The 18,634-nt window shown below is 43.7% G+C and overlaps 1 protein-coding gene across 2 annotated transcripts in view; it reads right to left on the bottom strand.

Moving 5' to 3' along the window:
- The window catches only part of C2CD3 (C2 domain containing 3 centriole elongation regulator), a 191,761-nt gene that overhangs the window by 122,188 nt on the left and 50,939 nt on the right, over positions 1 to 18,634 (bottom strand). For both annotated transcript variants that reach the window (XM_073612799.1, XM_073612798.1), the window contains exons 11-14: positions 15,516 to 15,625; positions 9,125 to 9,243; positions 6,666 to 6,797; positions 1,660 to 2,088 (exon numbers count right to left, since the gene is read on the bottom strand). In XM_073612799.1, the coding sequence (XP_073468900.1) occupies positions 1,660 to 2,088; positions 6,666 to 6,797; positions 9,125 to 9,243; positions 15,516 to 15,625 (790 nt within the window). The remainder of the gene's footprint in view (positions 1 to 1,659; positions 2,089 to 6,665; positions 6,798 to 9,124; positions 9,244 to 15,515; positions 15,626 to 18,634) is intronic.

Raw genomic sequence — 18,634 nt, forward strand, 5'->3', positions numbered from 1 at the left:
TTCACTGCTTCGTTCTCCGGCATTCACAGTGAAGAATCTTCTCCTCTGTGTGCCAGTTTATGAAGCGGTGTAGATCGCTTCACCTTTGGAGGAGTGAAGTGATCTACAAATGCTTCAAATAGTGGAGAACGTCCCCTGATACTGGAATCTCGTGAGACTTTACGAGATTACAGCACCAGATGTCAGTTTATCAAGCAGTGATAAATTATCACCGCTCAACGGCGTGGATTAATGTTAATAAAATAATGTGTCCCCCTACATTATACACATATGTATACACACACACACACTATATATACATGTATACACACACACATGATATATATATACATATACACATTATATGTATATATGTATATATATGTATACACATAAATATGACAGGGGGACATGCTTACAGTGTTGGGGGGTCTGAACGAGGCATAAGGAAGTTAAAAATCTTCCTCCTTCCCCCTCAGATCCCCCCAGATTTCCTCTTCACTCCCCGATTCACCACCTCTGAGATGGTGAACCTGGGAGTGTGAATTCTGACTCAGATCGCCAGTGAAGCGGTGAGATCACCGCTTCATAAACTGGCCGTTACTGTGTCATTCAATGAGGATTCTCCGTGTGTAGAGATAATCGGCGGGAGAACAAGTTCAAACATGTTCTCCCCCGATTATCACTGTTTCATAAACTGTTTATGGACTGTGATCTGCGGTGATCCTCGGGATCACCGCTGATCACTGCTTCATAAACGGACACCTGAGTTCCTACATTTACTTTCTGCAATTGCCATTGAGTTCCTGGGTCTGTACAGCTGCTATGAGGGGGTTCCCAGCATCGCGGACAGATTTAAATTTATCTTTGATTAAAGTGGATGTAAACCCAAATTTTTTTTTTCTTTTTATGTCATAATATAGAGTATAAGATTTCCTATCATTTGAGCCCAGTCTTGCCACAAACAGTTAATCCATCTCTGAGCAATCCTCTTTTATTGTTCAGTGAGATAAAACTTGACAGAGAAAAACTTTGTCAAATCCTCCCCCTTGCTGTGAGTGACAGGTGATTTACATATCTAGTGCACTAGCCTAAGACATGCATTATTTTTTAATTCCCTCCCCCACTCCTTTCTTCAGCGGCTCTGCAAGGATTCGCTGTTCCACACCTCAGCATGATTTGGCATGCCGAAGTCATGTGGTTACTTTCCTGTCTTTTCACTGGATGTTAGAGATCATAGCAGAAGTTCAGTGTAAGAAATACACAGGAGAAAATGCATATTGACAAGGGGAGTGTAGAGGTGGGCGGGGAGTCTACTGACATCACGACTCCACCCACCGAGCTCCTGACAACAGACCCACCCACAGAAACTGCAGTTTTTCGGGTCTCATAACAGACAGAGGGGAGACATTTGACAGGTAAAGATACATGCAGGAGGCATGTATGTCTTTATAGATAACCCCTATGGCAGTAGTTTAGAAAGGATGACATTGGGTTTACATCCACTTTAAGGAGAATGTAATAGAAGAAGTTGGAGCACACAAAAGGTGGGCAAGAATGCCCAGAACTCTACAGGAAGAGTTAGGAATTATGGCAGCAAAATCTCATTATTGGAGCATCCAAGACAAATAAGAAACCAGTGGTTGATTCATAGTACCGGCACCACCTATGACACCTTACCTGACAGAAGTTGTACACAGGCTGGCTGCTGCCCCACACAACACTGGAGCGTGTGGCCTCCTGACTGGAGAAGAGTTTACATTTGAGGTAGGAGTTACAGGTGCTCGAGTCTGTACCCGGGATTAGTCCTGTCCCTTCTGGCACCATGAGAACCACATGCAGTAATAACCCATTCTCCTCAGCTGCCTCCTGGGACAATGCTGGCTGAGGCTCCTCTCTTATAGTGTGGTGGAAAGCCGGTGTAATAGGTGGATTGATGGAGGAGAGGGACTCCGGCTCCGGAGAAGACTCCTTGTCCGATTGGTGTTCTGGTGCTGCAATTCTGACACTGTTTCTGAGGGAAGAGTTGAAGGCCTCCTTTGTCACCTCTGACAGCTTCTGAGGGACAATGGAAAATTCTCGGCTATCTCCAGCAATGTCCACAGAGACCTGTTGGCAAGAGATAAAATGTCTACTTAAACCATAATCATTATTAGCACATTGCAACAAACCATAAATAAAACTTGTCAGGGGATGTTTAGCAAATTATAAAACATCTTAAAGCTAATCTCTGGGCTCTCCCGGCCCCTACTGGGATAGAGCCAAGAGAATCGGACTGAGGTACCAATGGGACAAAGGAGATTGGACAGGAGGAGAGATCAGAGGCACGTTCTGAACAAAGTAGGGAATGAGAGGCAGGGGACTCTCAAGCACAACGCAATAGGTCTATATTTGTCCCTTGTGAGTACTCAAGGCCTGAGCTGCTGGTCCAGACCAGACTGCGGGAAAGACAGAATACGTCCCATGGGAGTACGTTTTTGGATGAAAGTTCCTTGCCTCACACAAAGCAAAAAGTAGGTCTTCCAGGTGCAAAGGTAGACTTTGCGAGTAGTTGACTTCTATAGTTCCTAACCTATTAATGGCTAGGAACTATAGAATCTCAAACACCCCGTTCCTTCAGGACCCTGGTGTTACCAGCCATGCCGTTAAAGCCAGTGAACAAGAAGGAATAAACACTGGCAGGAGAGACAGGCAATCCAGACGCGCCCATGTAACATCTAGCAGGAGACAGAGTATGTCCGAGTACCATATCCCCCTGGGTCAATTTAGTGCTGGGATGCCCTCCGTCTTGATCCATCGAAGTAGGAGAGGGAGAACCTGCAGAGGCAGAAAGCATAGTTCAGGCTGAACTGATCCCATGGAGTCACCAGAGCATCCACTATGAAGGCCTGAGGGTCTCTGGACCGGATGACAAACTTGTCCACTTTGTTGCTAAACCTTCATACCAACAGATCTACATCTGGTGCACCCCCCCTCCCCCCCATCTATGACATAGCACTTGAAACCCATCCAGATGGAGGATCCATTTACCCGGATCCAAAGGCTGACAACTGAGAAAGCTCACCTGCCAATTTCCCATGCCCGAGTTGTGGACAGGGTATCAAGAAGATGCAGTTCTGCCCAGAAGAACAAGTCTGCTTCTTTTACAGTGGCACAACTGGCTGGATCCTTGTCTGGTATCCTCGCAGAAGGGGAGTTCATCACTGAAGGGATAACCAAATCATCCTGAGCTCCAGAATGTTGATGGGAAGGCGAGCTTCCTCCACTGTCTCCATCCCAAGAAGAGGGTACCCAGGAAAGCTCCCTAGCTTGACAGCCTGGCAACCATCGTGAGAACCATCAAAGACGGAGGAGGAAGAAAGGGCTTCCCAAACTCCAGTGCCGAGCTGGAAATCCACCATGTCAAGAGTCTGGACCTTGGCGTCAATAGCTTGGGGAAGTCCAAGGACAGAGTCTGTTTGTCTCACACTGCCAGAATATTGAGTTGCAATGGTCTGAAGCCCTGGTGCCAAACTTGTGTCCCATTGGCACTTTTTGTGCGGCCTTTGGGGCCCCCCTGCAGGCACCAATCTCCGTTTCCCTATTTCCCTGTTAAAGCAGTGATTTCTAGCTGTCTAGTGTAATATGTCCACAGTCTCTGACCATCTCCTGTATCATGCCCGCAGTCTCTGACCATCTATTGTATCGTGCTCGCAGTCTCTGACCATCTCTTGCATCATGCCCATAGTCTGACCATCTCTTGTATCATGCCCAGTGTCTCTGACCAGCTCTTTCATCATGCCTATAGTCTGAGATCTCTTGTATAATACTCATAGTCTCTGTGACCATTTCTTGTATCATGCCCACAGTCTCTGGCCATCTCTAGTATCATGGCCTTAGTCTCTGACCATCTCTTGCATCCTTTCTGCAGTCTCTGACCATCCCTTGTATCATGTCTGCGGTTTTTAACCATTTCCTGTATCATGATATTAGTCTGCCCTGTTGTATGTCTGCTGTCTACGACATTGAATATTCACAGGATATTATGTGCCGTTTGGTGATGACAAGGGTTGCACTTAAGGACCCCCCATATCAAGAAAGTCAACCACCACTGGTATGGAGTGAAACTGGGCATACAGCACAACTTTGTGTGTCTGAATAAGGGTATTGGGTCTCATGGTTGCCTCCTTCAATCAACCTATCCTTTCTGCCCTTCCAGATTCTCCTACCCCTACTTCCATTGAAGGTAGCTGCCCATAACCCAGTCATAATGACTTAAGGAAGCCTCTGTTCTGTACTGTATGACCAGGAAAAACCTAATTTAAAGCTTTTTTTTTTTTTTTTACTCACTTAAAGCTGTAGTCACATGACACGTCCCAAGTCTTTTCTCCTCTTCTGTTTATAGGAAGTCCAATACTTCTTTGGTTATCCAAATCAGTACCCACATGATATGAATACTTTCTATTGGCTGTCTAGCAGTAGGGCCCTCTCAGAATCCAGAAGAAGACTGATGTCAAAGCAAGTGGACCAGAGGGCATGGGCACATTTTTTGATCAGTGGTACTGTTCACCCCCCCCCCTCCCAGAAATGGAGCCAGGTAGGGGCCTGGACAGTAAAACATAGGCAAGTATATCTTGCTCTACAGGGTAAGGAAAAAAAGCACCCTGTAGGATGGGTTAGGTTAGAGCGGGGTGGGAAGAATGGGGGTTAATATTCACCCAGAGACTGGCTTTAACATGGCTGAAGATAGAAAAGATCCCCTTACATAAATGTCTATTACTTTTATATTTGTATAATACCCACCACATTCTGCACTGGTTTTTATAGTACAATCCTAGTTCTGTATTTATAATGTAAGCGATGTGCCCTAATGAAAATTGCTGTGGAACATGATAAGAAAAAAAAAAAAGATAATACAGATGGATAGATGGTGTCATTGGGCAAGGTTGGACATTGGTAAGAAACTCTATGGGTCAAACATGGATCAAAATTCTGGGCGGTTCATTAGGGACCGTCCGAATTTCGATCAATGAATGGGCAGGGAGATTGTACCTCAGTTGATCAATGGAACGACTGGGGTACAACCAGCATGTTGAAATTTTGGCATGTGATTACTGCCGGCGGCTGTTGTGTCCTGCCAGCCAGGAAGGCTCCCCACGTGCCGCCGATTGCAGAACACAATAGCACTGTGGGAGGCATTCACCCATCAACATGAATGTGTTGAGTGCTGATGGGGGAAAATCGAACGATTTTCTTTGCTTCCATGTATGGGCTATGATTCCATTGAATCATCTATGGGCTGCCTTACAAGTAGGGTTGCACCGATACTAGTATCGGTGCCGATACCGAGTATTTCCACAAGTATCGGTACTCATGCAAATGCACCGATACCTGAAACCGATACTTTCAGGGTCAGTTCTTTGAGCTGTCAGCGGGGTCTCCCATGTTAAAGAAGTCCGGTAATTGGAGCTGTCGAAAAAAAAAAAAAAAGCAGCCGGCAATGTTTATTAACAACATTGCTCAGCCCTAAGGCCCCTTTCACATGATCGGACCGTTCAGGTCCGCCTGTCAGTTTTGACGGCGGACCTGAACGGGCGCTCCATATTAGCCTATGGAGCGACGGATATCAGCGGAGATATGTCCGCTGACATCCGACCCGGTCCGATCCGCTAAAAGCAGACGGATGGCCCTACGTCCAGGTCTGTCGCTGGCGGATCGGATGAGATCTGATGAAAACGGACATGCTGTCCGTTTTCATCCGATCCCTCCAAAGGCGGCAGCGGCGCCTGACAAGCCCCTCCCCGCTCAGTGAGCAGAGAGGGACCTGTCATACGCCGGCTCAGTGGAGATCAACGGACTGATCTCCCGCTGAGTCGGCGGACCGAGGCGGGCTCCGTAGAAACGGAGTCCGCCTCGTGTGAAAGGGGTCTAAAATACTAAAATAAAAAGAAACATTGTTTCTTTTTGTATATTTCTGTTTCTTCATCTGCAGATCAAAGGGATGAACAAATGCTCCTCTGTTTAACCCCTTATTAACCCTTAATTTACTCTAATCAGCCTTAATTAACTCCCTATTCTCCTCCATTTAATTATTATTTTCCTGCTCTTTTTTCTTTTGTTCACGTCTATTTTATAAACGATAAACAATTTAAAATTTTTTTTTGTTTGCTTTATTAGTGAATATTTTTACACATATATATATATATATATATGTATGTATGTATGTATGTATGTATGTATGTATGTATGTATGTATATATATATATATATATATATATATATATATATATATATATATATATATTTTAACATATATTTACACATTTCACATTGAAAAAGCACTAAATAAAAAAAATCAATTTATTTTGTTTGTAAATGGACTTTTCAATGCTTTGTACCATTACTGTCAGCTGAAGTTAAAACAAAACAGTTGCGGTAGGTATCGGTAATTGGTATTGGCGACTACTAAAAAAAAAAAAAATTGGTGCATCCCTACTTACAAGTCAATGCCCCTTGCACACAAATGGGTGGGGCATTGACTTCTATGCCGGCTAAGTAGGAAAGCCATTTACCCAGAATTCCTTTCTTCTTTCAGAAAGGGTCATTTTGCACAACTCCCCAGAAGTACTACCCAACATCTCCCCATTTCCCCATTTTTATTCAGCAAAAAAATAATTTCTTTATTGGTATAATGAAGTCAAAATTACCTTAAGAGGTCCTATATCTTCTATCTCCTGTCCGCCCTCTGGGCTATGAACGGGAAGTGAGCGGGACACAGAAAGGTGCTCAGATCGGAGAACATCACGGAGACAGAATGCAGCACAACCAAGTACAGATGGCTGAAAACAAGAACCCCACAACTGTTAGAGGGAATGTACAGGGTTTGGTACAACATAATCATTAAATTAGACACAGATAAAAATCGAATCCAGTAAATACAATATGTTGCACATGAATAGGTCATATTTATCACTTGCAGCTAGCATATGGCAAATTCAAGTAAAAACGCAGCTTCTAGATTTATCATGTTAATAGACTTGAACTAGCAGGAGAGATCAGATTACACAACCTAAACAAAATCGCAACCACCCCAGCGTGCTGGGAAAACTTTTATCTGGTTTGTTTTGTGCAAAGTCCTTCTATATGCACCCTACTCTAAAAGCTAGTTATAAGCCCGGGCCCATTTACACTGCAGCGGTTTAGTGTACGGCAGCTGTTCAGCAGCAGGGGGGGCAGCGTAATGCACATTTTAGCGCTTTACATAGTTTTATTTTTTTCGACTAAACTTTACTTGAAGTTAACAAAATGACACTTCATTCATGTCATTGTACAGCAGTGCGGTGCGTTACGCTGGTGTTCAGTGACATGCGATCCCCAATCCTGTACACTGCAATAAAATGCAGCATGTCTGCATTCTATCACAGATTTGTGCAATGCGCAGTGCGAATGCAACGCACATATGTGAACCAGATGCATTCATATGAATGTATTTTAAAATGTCCTGCGAATTGGATACTGTGTAAGCCACATCTAATTCGAATAGGTGTGAACGGGGGCTTAGACTTTAAGTGGTTCAACTTCCTGCACTTACAGGTTGTTTAAAAACTTGGAAGACTGCCTGGATCCCTTTGATCTAAGAAGGAAGAGTTCTACAATGTTTCATTTTAAAAGCTTGGCAGACTGCCCGGATGTTTTCTTTTGACAGCTGAGTGAGCAGATAAGTCTCTCCACTTGTTACATGAAAGAATCGGCAAACTCTGCAATAGAGATGGTCAGGGGGGGTTGAATCGAGATCACGTTTTTTTAACGATTAATTGTGCAGCTCTACTACCAGGTACACATATAGTGCTGAAGCTCGTTTAAAGCAGCTGCCAGCTTTCCGATGAACTTCAATATCTTTACCTGAGATTGCCTTCATCCCTAATGGGAAGGATCTTCAACATGTAAGGCACTTTCCATTATGATCAGTGTTGAACATTTCCTAACTGGAGCTCTATACAGGACACAACAGTGACATAGGCAGGAGGAACTGAGCGAAGAGTTGGACCGGGAGACTGTTATTCCCGGAAATGTCCGTCGCTGAAGAGATTTCATGGGACAATATCTCTGCATTAGGGTGGCATTAGGCAGTACTAGAGGTGAGCATTTACTTTTTTTTTTTTCTTTGTAGGTAGATCTTTTATTAGAACTTTAATTTTAGAGACGGCGTAGCCTGAGCAATATTGGTAAGTTTTCAGTAAACACAAATCCTTCAACTCATTTTCAGTTCATGAAAGGGAACACTTCTTTTTTTCCCAGGCTCTTGCTATGGTTTATCTCGCAGCAATAAGACTAGGAGTAGTTTTAGTTGAATTTTTTACTACGCTCCTGACAGGAAGCTGTAATAATGCGCCTCATGAACCTTTGAGAAGCAAGGTGCCAAAAAGGCAATGCCCCTGGGCCAGAAGCAGGTTATTTGGGGACACGACCCGCCAAATCTGCAATATTATGTCATCTACTAAACATCCCCAAAAACATGTGCTGGGGAAAGAAGGGAAAGTAAAAAGGTAACCCCAGTAGGTACCAAGTATCAACACATTAGTATAATGAAGGTTCAAGTCTTATATATATTTTAATTGAACACATAGCAATTGTTGCCTATAGTTTCCACAACTTCTCTTTTTATTTTTTTTTGGCAGTTTTAGAAAAAAATAAAAATAAATAAGAAAATCGCAGTGTCTACAGATCAAAGTGGAAAGGTAATTTAGGGTCAGCTCACACGATAAAATGCAGTCTGGTTGCGTTTCAGATGCTTTTCTGCATGCACGTTTTTGACGCGTTTCAGTGCGTTTTTTCCCCCCTCTTTTTTCTTAAAGGACATGTGTGTTCCAGTTTTACAGCGTTCCAGTATACAGTCCAGTGCAGGAAAAATGCAGCATGTGCTACTTTTTTTTTTCTGGCCCTGGAATATACTGGAACTGCAAGCACTGGTATGAACTATGCCACTGAAAACCATATAACCTACTTTCCATGCGTTTTTGCTGCAGAAAAAAACAAAAAAAAAAAACCGCACTGACTGCATGTGGTATGAACTGGCCCATAAAGTACCTACTGATACTAGCAGTGATTATATACATTTCATTTTTTTAGCCAATGCGGAGCTCTTTCCTTTAAGGTGGACTTGTACCTTTTGCTGGGTTCCTTTCCTCAGGAAGACTTTAAAAGTTAGGTCGGTGCTCCACCAATGTTTGATCATATAACCGCTGAACAAGACGGGGAACACAAATCGCTGCTGAAACTTCACGACTGCAAAAGGTAAAAAAAGATTAAAAAATTGTCCATTATTAAATCGAGTCAGTAAATGCCAATGTGGTAGAATACTCAGACCTGAAAACATAAAAATAAAATTTCACATGGAACAGCACAACATTTAGCAAATAAAGAACCCTGTATATGAAAAACATCACTTCTATAAGAGAGTAGATTAGAAATATTATATATAGTTCTCATATACATTGTAATGATGTGTATCTGTTGTCTTTCCTATGTTTTATTTATTTATTTTTAGATAAATTATGGAAATGAAAGGCACTTAATGCAAAAAATATCAATTTGTTAATAAAACCTGCAGGCCAGGCCAGCCCAGGACATAACCCCTCCTGCTACCAGCAGGCCTCAGTTTTCTAGCAGAGCTGTACCACGAGCATGATCATAAACACAGAAGGGTAGGACCTGTGATCCTCACTGGACTCCAAGAAAATATTATGCCAACAGACCCAATGTAAACAATAGGCATTGCAGCTCAAAGGGATGGAAGAACAATGTTTTTGTCAAGGTGGAAAGCAGAGACTACCATAAGAAAAAAAAAAAAACATCCTCAATACCATCTTATCCTAGTGCAAGACCGAAAAACATTTTTTTTTTTTTTACAATATAACAAATGGCAACCACCCCAACCTATAAATGGTCTTTGCAGCAAGGAGCACATGGAAGGGCGATGCATGTCAAAAACAACAAACAAAAATTCCCAGCTCACCAGCCAGCCTGTAACAAACCAAATTGTCCTAACAGTTTGCATTAAACCAGGGGTTTAGTTTGTACACATTTGCAAATAGATGCGTAAGCTGCAGCGGCCACGTCACGGGACCCCGGTGTACTGCAGTCCTAACTCTATAAATTTTGAGACCCCTTGGTTTTCATGGGGTCAACTCGGTTTGTTGCAAACTGGCAAGTGAGCTGGGAATTTTAGTTTGTTGTTTTTTTGACATGCGTCACCCTTTCCATGTGCTCCTTGCTGTAAAGGCCAGTTATAGGCTGGGGCGGTTGCCATTTGTTTGTACTGTTGATAATTGGTGAGCGGACAGCCTGGAAACCTTCCATTGTGCTATTGCTGGGTTTCCAGTGCGTCCCTGTACCTTTTTGGTCTGCTCCTTAGGCTTCTTTTGATGCAAAATGTGAGTTTTCTTGCCTTCACTAACATTCTTTATGACAATTTGCAGAGTTGAACCGAAGAGATGTTTTTCTTTCAAAAGCCCTATGAATTGTGCACTTAAAAGGAGAAGTCCAGCCTGAGCTTTTTTAGGCTGGGTTTCTCCTATGGGTCACAGAAGTGCAATTCGTTTTGCACTCCTGTGACCCGTTTTCAGCGGAGAACGGTCTGAAGTCCGCTGGCGTCACTGCAATCATTCTAGGCAGTGCATCATCCTGACTTAGGCTTCATGCACACGAGACGCTGAACATGTTTTTAAAAGCTGAAACTGGCGTTTAGAAACGCCGCTTTGCTGCGTTTGCATGCTGCGTTTAGCCGCGCTTTACCGCGTTTGCATCTAGAAGCGTCTGGAGAGCAGAGAATGACATTTTGTGACCCTGTATCTCCGGGCCACTTGGTGCTAGGAACCCCAAATTTGGTGTGCTAACACAGTGGAACACTGTGCACTACACCATATCCAAATTTGGGGGTCCTAGCACCAAGTGGCCCCGAGATATGGGGCTCAAAAGTCGGGTCACAAAATGTCATTCTCTGCTGCAGAAAAATGCTTGACATTTTGCGACCCGACTTTGGGGCCCCGTATCTCGGGGCCACTTGGTGCTGGGAACCCCAAATGTGGATATGTTGTCACAAAATGTCATTCTCTGCTGCAGTTTACCATCATATTTCTGTGTTTTCTGGTCCCAAAAATACGATTCCTTAAAAACACTTATGCGGCTAAACGAGGTACCGCGTTTAGCCACGTTTGGCATCTGAAACGTGGAAAACTTTTGCGTCTGAACCCATTTTTTTGCTTCTGGAAAAACGAGGTTAAAAGCAACTGCCTAAAAACGCCAAAAAACGAGACTGTGTACATGGACACATAGGATAACATTGAATGAGTTCAGGGGCAGTTGAAAAAAGTGTCCAACTGCCTCTGAACACGCGTTTAACAGCGTCTCATGTGCATGAGGCCTTAGGATATCTGGATCCGTCAGGTGCCTGGACTGATGGCCATCTCAGCCTCTAAGTGAGCCGCTCCCCGCCCCTCCACAGCTCAGCGCTCCAATGAGAGTGGAGGAGCAGAGCAGGAGAGATGCTGACTGACAGGCAGCAGCTCACCGCTCGGGGAGGTGAGAGAACCGAGCCATCGGCGGTGTTCGGTGGCACAGTTCTCAGTGAAGAGGCAGCGGGGGACAGATGCAGCATCAACCAAGGTAAGTACGAATAGGTGGAAAAAAAAAACAAAAAAAACAAAAACAAACAAAAACAACATACTTCTCTTTTAAAGTAGAACTACAGGCAAAACTCCCCCCCCCCCCACGTTGAATAGCTTAAGGGAGAGTCATAACCTATGTTAGTTTATTCTTTGCCATCTGTGTCCCATTGTGGAGATTTCCCTTAATTTCCTGTCCCATAGCCAAACAGGAAGTTAGAGGAAATTCCTGCTAATTAAGGGAATCTCCCCCAGTGTATAGATTGCATTCATATTTTTGCCACCCAAATGCATTATTTTACATTTTTCTACATTAAACTTCATTTGCCATAAATTTGCCCACCCCATTAATTTGTTCAAACCCCATAGTGTTAACCTCTTTCACAGCAAAGTTGGCAGAAAACAGGGAATAAAAAGATGTCAATTCTCCTAGGACACTAGCAAAAAACCTGAAGCATGCAGGTAGACGGAGGGGCTATACCCTGGGCTGGCCTACAGTTTTTTTTGTATGCCAGTGTCCAATCCTCCTGTAGGTGGCAGCAGGGTTTGATGAATTTGCTTTGAATCTAGGAGCCAGCTAAAAAAGTTAGAAGCCAGTTTTTTTTTTTAACCTTTTGCCTACTAGACACTTGCACCCCCTTCCTGCCCAGGCCAATTTTTAGCTTTCAGAGCTGTCACAATGATAATTGCCCATTCATGCGACGCTGTACCCATATGACATCTTTAGCTTTTTCTTGAGACAGATTAAGCATTCTTCTGGTGGTATTTAATCACCGCTGGGGTTTTTATTTTTTGGTAAATATATGAAAAAAAGACCGAAAATTTTGAAAAAAAAAAAATCTTTTATAAAATTTTGGAAGTAATTTTTTTTTTTCCTCATTAATTTGCGGTGATGAGGCTGCACTGACGGGCCACTGATGAGGTAGCATTGATGGACAGTGATAGGTGGTCACACCGGCTGTCCGGGGAGTGGCGGCTGTCAGGCTGCTCTGACCTGACTCGGAGTCACAGTCGGAGGCCGTCTAGGGGGATCCCCTGCGAGGTGATGTCTGGCTTGGTGCCATTGCCGTGCCCGTTCAGAGCCGCTGGTTTCTGCTGCAGGTTCCCTGGACAGCCTGATGTAGAACCAAAACCAGCGGAAGGGAGGAGAGAGACACACACAGGGAACGCTTCATGCAAGGGGCTCCACCCTCCCCTCCTGTCAGCTCCACTCATACTCATACCACCCACTTATACTTTAAATCCTGCTTGACTGTGAAGAAAAATGTCTCAGAACCCAACTGCACCTTACTGCGAAAAAAAATATAGACTTCAAAGTACACCTGAGGGGGACTGCACAATTCCAGGCTACAAACATTGCTACTATCAGGGGGCATGCTGCAAGAGGTCCAGGACACATTCCTGAGGAATGTGCTGAGGGCAAATCGGCACAGCGGGACTGCCCACCCTGCGTCTCACAAAACCTGGGCAGCTGGTAGTAGGTAACAGGCCACGACCAAAAGGTAGGGCTTTAAACTCCAAGCATCAGAAAATGCTCGAGACACCTGCCGGCAGGCTGTGTGCACCCCCCCCCCCAGCCACTGGGGCTGACAACAGCCCAGGCGTCAGGCGGCATTTTCCACTCGCCACGGCGACCTGGCGCCTGGGGTTTGTTGAGCCTTGGGTGGCAGTATAACCCGAAGATTTAAGAATTTCTCTAAGGCGGAGAGATAGATCGATGATGTCACGATCACTATTTTATCCTGGGAGTTGAACGGGAAGTTCCCATCCCACTGCCGGAACACAGTGTTGTTTACTGTATGTAGCAAAGGCCACACACAGTTAAAACAGTGTGCCCAACAAGCACACCTAGTGCAATAAATAGCTTGTGTGGGCCAACCATTTGAAGGGAAATTAAACATGGACTCATTTTTTTTATTTGCCAATGTCTATCTCTTGTAGGCACTTGCATATAACCCACAAGTCTAGGATTTACTTTATCCCTGTGTCCCTCAATGGAAACCTTTATAATTTTACATTCCTCTGAATCTGGATTTTCAACATGAACACCATCCACAGATAGGAGCTAAAAAAATGTTAGGGTGACGTTTTAGGGAGTTATCCAATCGCCACCAGGGGTCAGGAAGGAATTTATCCCTCATTGTAGCAAATTGGGTTATGCTTTATAAGGGCTTTTTCCTTCTTCTGGATGTGGCTATGCAAGACCCCTTTCACACCGAGGCGTTCTTTTCACACCGAGGCGGTCTTTTCACACTGAGGCGGTCTTTTCACACTGAGGCGGTCTTTTCACACTGAGGCGGTCTTTTCACACTGAAGCGGTGCGCTTGTGGAACGTTAGGAAAAGTCCTGCAAGCAACATCTTTGGGGCAATTTGGGAACGCTGTATACAGCGCCCCCAAAATGCCCTGCCAATTGAAAAGCAATTCGGAAGCACCGCAACACGGACGCTTTTATCCCCTTTCTTTGGGGTAAAAAGCACCACACTAGCGGCCGAGAAGTGCCGCTTATACAGCGCTAAAGTGCCGCTAAAACGAGCGGCGCTTTAGCGCTAATACGGCTGCGGCCCCAGTGTGAAAGGGGTCTTACAGCAATCCTGCTCCTGTTGCATACTTGACCTATATACATAAAATCTTAACTATATTTATGAATATTGAAAACTTATTTGTAATAGTCCACATGAAAGGCTGGACTTAAAAGGATAAGCTCACCTTTTGTATCATGTTACACCCATATTCAGGGTGTAAAATGTTACGAACGGACTGGCCCCCGGCCCTACTCCCCAATCTGACAGCTAGTGGGGATCTTCTCCCTCCCCGTTAGCTGTCAAAATTTTAAAACAAAACGTGGCCAAGCGCCCATTCGTGTCACCTATTCCCACTGTCCCGTGAATGGAAAACTACAAGTCCCGACAACCTTTGTGGCTGTCAGCTTGTAGTTTTCAAAGAACTACCAGGGCGCTGTGAGCACTGTGGTAGTTCATTGAGCCTTCCTGTCAGAATGTATCGACTTCCTCGTATGAGGTACGAGCAAGCTGATTCACTGACAGATCTGCAAGAGACCTGCATGGCACCAGCAATCTGCTGATCGCATGATGCAATGCTTTACAGGCGAATGCAACAAAAAAATAAATGCACATTTTTTTTTACCTGCAAAAAAAAAAAAAAAAAAAGGTGCATTTATTTATTTATTTATTTAAAGTGAACTTATCTTTTAATGAGAAGTGAAATAAACCTGTGTGTGCTCATGAAGCTCTAAGTATCCATGTATGATATGGGGAATCTAAAACAAACATAATCTTCCCATTCAGGAAAAAAGGGAGTCAGCCATTGGACAGAGAAGGTCATTCTGTTCTGCCTTTCATGTGATTATTTAATGGGGTTTCCCTTGTCATGCCAAAACATAGGAAGGGGCCATGTCCCCAAGGGATTCCTCCATCATGGGAAACCTATCGGGACCGATATGGAAGATCTGTTATAAATAGTAGAAGCTGCATCAACCAAATCTGAATAACGTTTCTACTGTATTCCTCTAAGATCAAGAGGGGTTCTAGGTTGAGAAGCGATCACTTAATGTTTCTCAGCACGATTTAAATATAAATAGCTCCAAAATATCTTTCCTGTGCACTCAGGAAGATTCTCTTAGCCCAGCTGGGTCAATGAACATAGGTCTAAACTTCCCGCTGTGTGAGCTCTGTCCCTTCCCGCCATCTAGACACCAATAGAAGCGTCCAATCAACTTCCAACATTCTGTTTTTTAAAAGGCCAGGAGAGCAGAGCTCAAATTTTTTTTCATAAATGCTGTGGGGACCCGGACAGGCTCACTTAAAACAATCAACTGAGATGAAGAAGAAAACATTCTAATGCAGAGAACTGATCTCCGCTAGTGAGCACTCACCTCCATTTACAGTCTTGCTGGACACCAGTCGGGTAATCTCAGCGGCCACAGACACCTCTCCCGCTTTGTTTTTGGAGGAGACTGGAAATTGAAACTCCACAAAGTATGTTCTGCCAGCAGAGAATAGAGAAAAAAGTAATCACTATTAAGAACTAGAGCTGCACAATTAATCGTTAAAAAATCATGCGCTCGATTCAACCCCTCTGACGATCTCTATTGTTGTTTGCCGATTCTTTCATATAACAAGTGGAGAGACTTATCTGCTCACTCAGCTGTCAAAAGAAAATATCCAGGCAGTCTGCCAAATTTTTAACATGAAACATTGTAATTAAACTCTTCCTTCTTAGATCAAAGGGATAAACTTCTGTGTGAAAAAAAAAGTTTAGGCAGTCTGCCAAGTTTTTAAACAACGTGTAAATGCAGGAAGTTTAACCACTTAAAGTCTAAATCTTTTTCTGACACTCGTTTCTTAAAGCGGTAGTAAACCCGCTGAATTTTTTTTTTCCCTACACCTGTAAGGGAAAAGGCATAATGAGCTAGTATGCACCGCATACTAGCTCATTATGAGAAACTTACCTTAGAACGAGGCGCCGGCATCTCACCCGGTCCACGCCGAAGGAGCTGACATTTCCCCTCGGCGTGTCTTCCGGGTATCGCGGCTCTGGCGCTGTGAGTGGCCGGAGCCGCGATGTCGTCACTCCCGCGCGGGAGACTTCTTTCCGGCAAGGTCCGGAGTTTGCCAGGCTTTCAGCCGAGAATCCCCTGTGCGCATGCGACGCTGCAGTCAGCGGCTCATTGCGAGGGGAATATCTCCTAAACCATACAGGTTTAGGAGATATTTTTTTTACCTACAGGTAAGCCTTATTATAGGCTTACCTGTAGGTAAAAGTTTCAAAAATAAGTATACAACCACTTTAAGTTAAAATCAATATTTTTTGCTAGAAAATTACTTGGAACCCCCAAACATTATATATAATTTTAGCAGAGACCCTAGGGAATAAAATGTCAATTGCTGCAATATTTTATGTCACACTGTATTTGCCCAGCGTTCTTTCAAATACATTTTTTTGGGAAAAAATACACTTCAATGAATAAAAAAAACAAAAAAAAAAACAAAAAAAAAAAACGAAAAGGAGTAAAGTTAGCCCAATTTTTTTGTTTTAATGTGAAAGATGATGTTACGCCGCGAGAATCGTGAAAGAATCGTGATCTATCTTCTAAGCAAAAAAATCGTGATTCTCATTTTAGCCAGAATCGTGCAGCTCTATTAAGAACTGGGTATTAGTAAGGCTGAAAAGATTTTCAACTTTAAGGGTCAATTTTACAAGTAGTGTGTTAGTGAATAGGGGCACCACGATCTCAGATCAGTCCCAATTCCGGCACCATCAGGAATGCAGGGAGTTTACATTCCTACCTACTGCAGCTGGCATTCCACTAAGAGAAAGGAGAGGAGGGTAGGTTGGTGGGCTTGTTCACATAATGACCTCAGCTACCACAGGTGGGCTTGGGCTGATAGTCGGAAGACTGAAAATGTCTGACATCTGGCAGGTCTCTAAAAAGTCGTGGAGGTGGGTGGCCCGTAAAACACAGAAGGGCAGGAGAGGCTTTGGCAATTACAGCCTAGTGAGCTGTCAACTACAGCCTATGGCAGCTGTGTTGTATAGGAAAGCAAGGGCCCACCACAGAATTATCCAGCAAGCCAGTTTGTGCTAAACCACTTGCCGACCAGACGCCGTCATTATTCTGCGGCAGGTCGGCTCGTTCCAGAGAATCGCCATAGCTGTACATTGGTCCGTTTTATAGCTATAGCAGGCGCGTGTGCCCGCTGCATGGCGGGGGAGCTGATGCGCGTGGCCCGGAGGCTGCTATGTCTGCCGGCCACCCGTGATCGCTCCACAGAGAGCCAGAATGGGGATCTGTCAATATAAAACAAACAGATCCCCGTTCTGACGGGAGTACAGAGTGGTCGTCTGTTCCTAGTGATTGAGAACAGCGATCTCTGTACTTCCAGTCAGTCCCCCCCCCACAGTTAGAAACACCTCCCAGGGAACACATTTAACCCCTTGATCACCAGTAGTGTTAACCCCTTCCCTGCCAGTGTCATTTATACAGTAATCAGTGCATTTTTTTTTTTTTATTTTTTAGCACTGATCGCTGAATAAATGTCAATGGTTCCAAAAAAAAGTGTCAAAAGTTTCTGATCTGTCCACCGCAATGTCGCAGTCCCACTAAAAATCGCTGATCGCCGCCATAACTAGTAAAGAAATAAAAATTATAATAAAAATGCCATAAATCTAGTCCCCATTTTGTAGACACTATAACTTTTGCACAAACCAATCAATATATACACTTATTGCGATTTTTTAAAACAAAAATATGTAGAAGAATACATATCGGCCTAAAATGATGAATATTTGTTTTCATTTTTTTTTTTTTTTGGATATTATAGCAAAAAGTAAAAAATATTGTTTTTTTTTTTCAAAATTGTCGGTCTTTTTCTGTTCATAGCGCAAAAAATAAAAACCGCAGAGGTTCAAAGTACTACCAAAAGAAAGCTCTACTTGTGGGGAAAAAAAAGGACGTCAATTTTGTTTGGGTACAGGGTAGTATGACCGCGCAATCAGTTAAAGTGACGCAGTGCCATATGGCAAAAATTAAGGGGGAAAATCTTCCGGGCCTTAAGTGGTTAAGCATGTGCCTAGTGACCATCTTCCTGCTGCCACTGAAAATTACATTGCATGCCTGCCTTGGCACAGGTACCTTACGTTGCCTATTCCTAAAAAGTGAAGCAAGAACGTGACACATGAAGTGCAAAACTGCACAAGTGACTAGTAGCATCTCTATGCTGCCTGTGCAGTGTAGAAGTACTGTGGGAATCACATAAGTGGATTTGAGCACAGACATATCTTAATTCTATTGCACTCCCTGTAGCTCTCCTGCAACGGTGTCCCATTTGCCCCATATTGGCATTAGAGCCACTGAAGTATTTAGTATGGTGTCCCATTTGCCCCATATTGGCATTAGATCCACTGAAGTATGGTATAAGCAAGTAAGTAATTTGCATTTTGCAGAGTAGAGTAGGGACTGGCCAGAGAGGGATTACTTTGACGGAGTTGGCC

This window comes from Aquarana catesbeiana, linkage group LG02, assembly GCF_042186555.1.
Source record: "Aquarana catesbeiana isolate 2022-GZ linkage group LG02, ASM4218655v1, whole genome shotgun sequence".
In the NCBI taxonomy this organism is placed as follows: domain Eukaryota; kingdom Metazoa; phylum Chordata; class Amphibia; order Anura; family Ranidae; genus Aquarana; species Aquarana catesbeiana.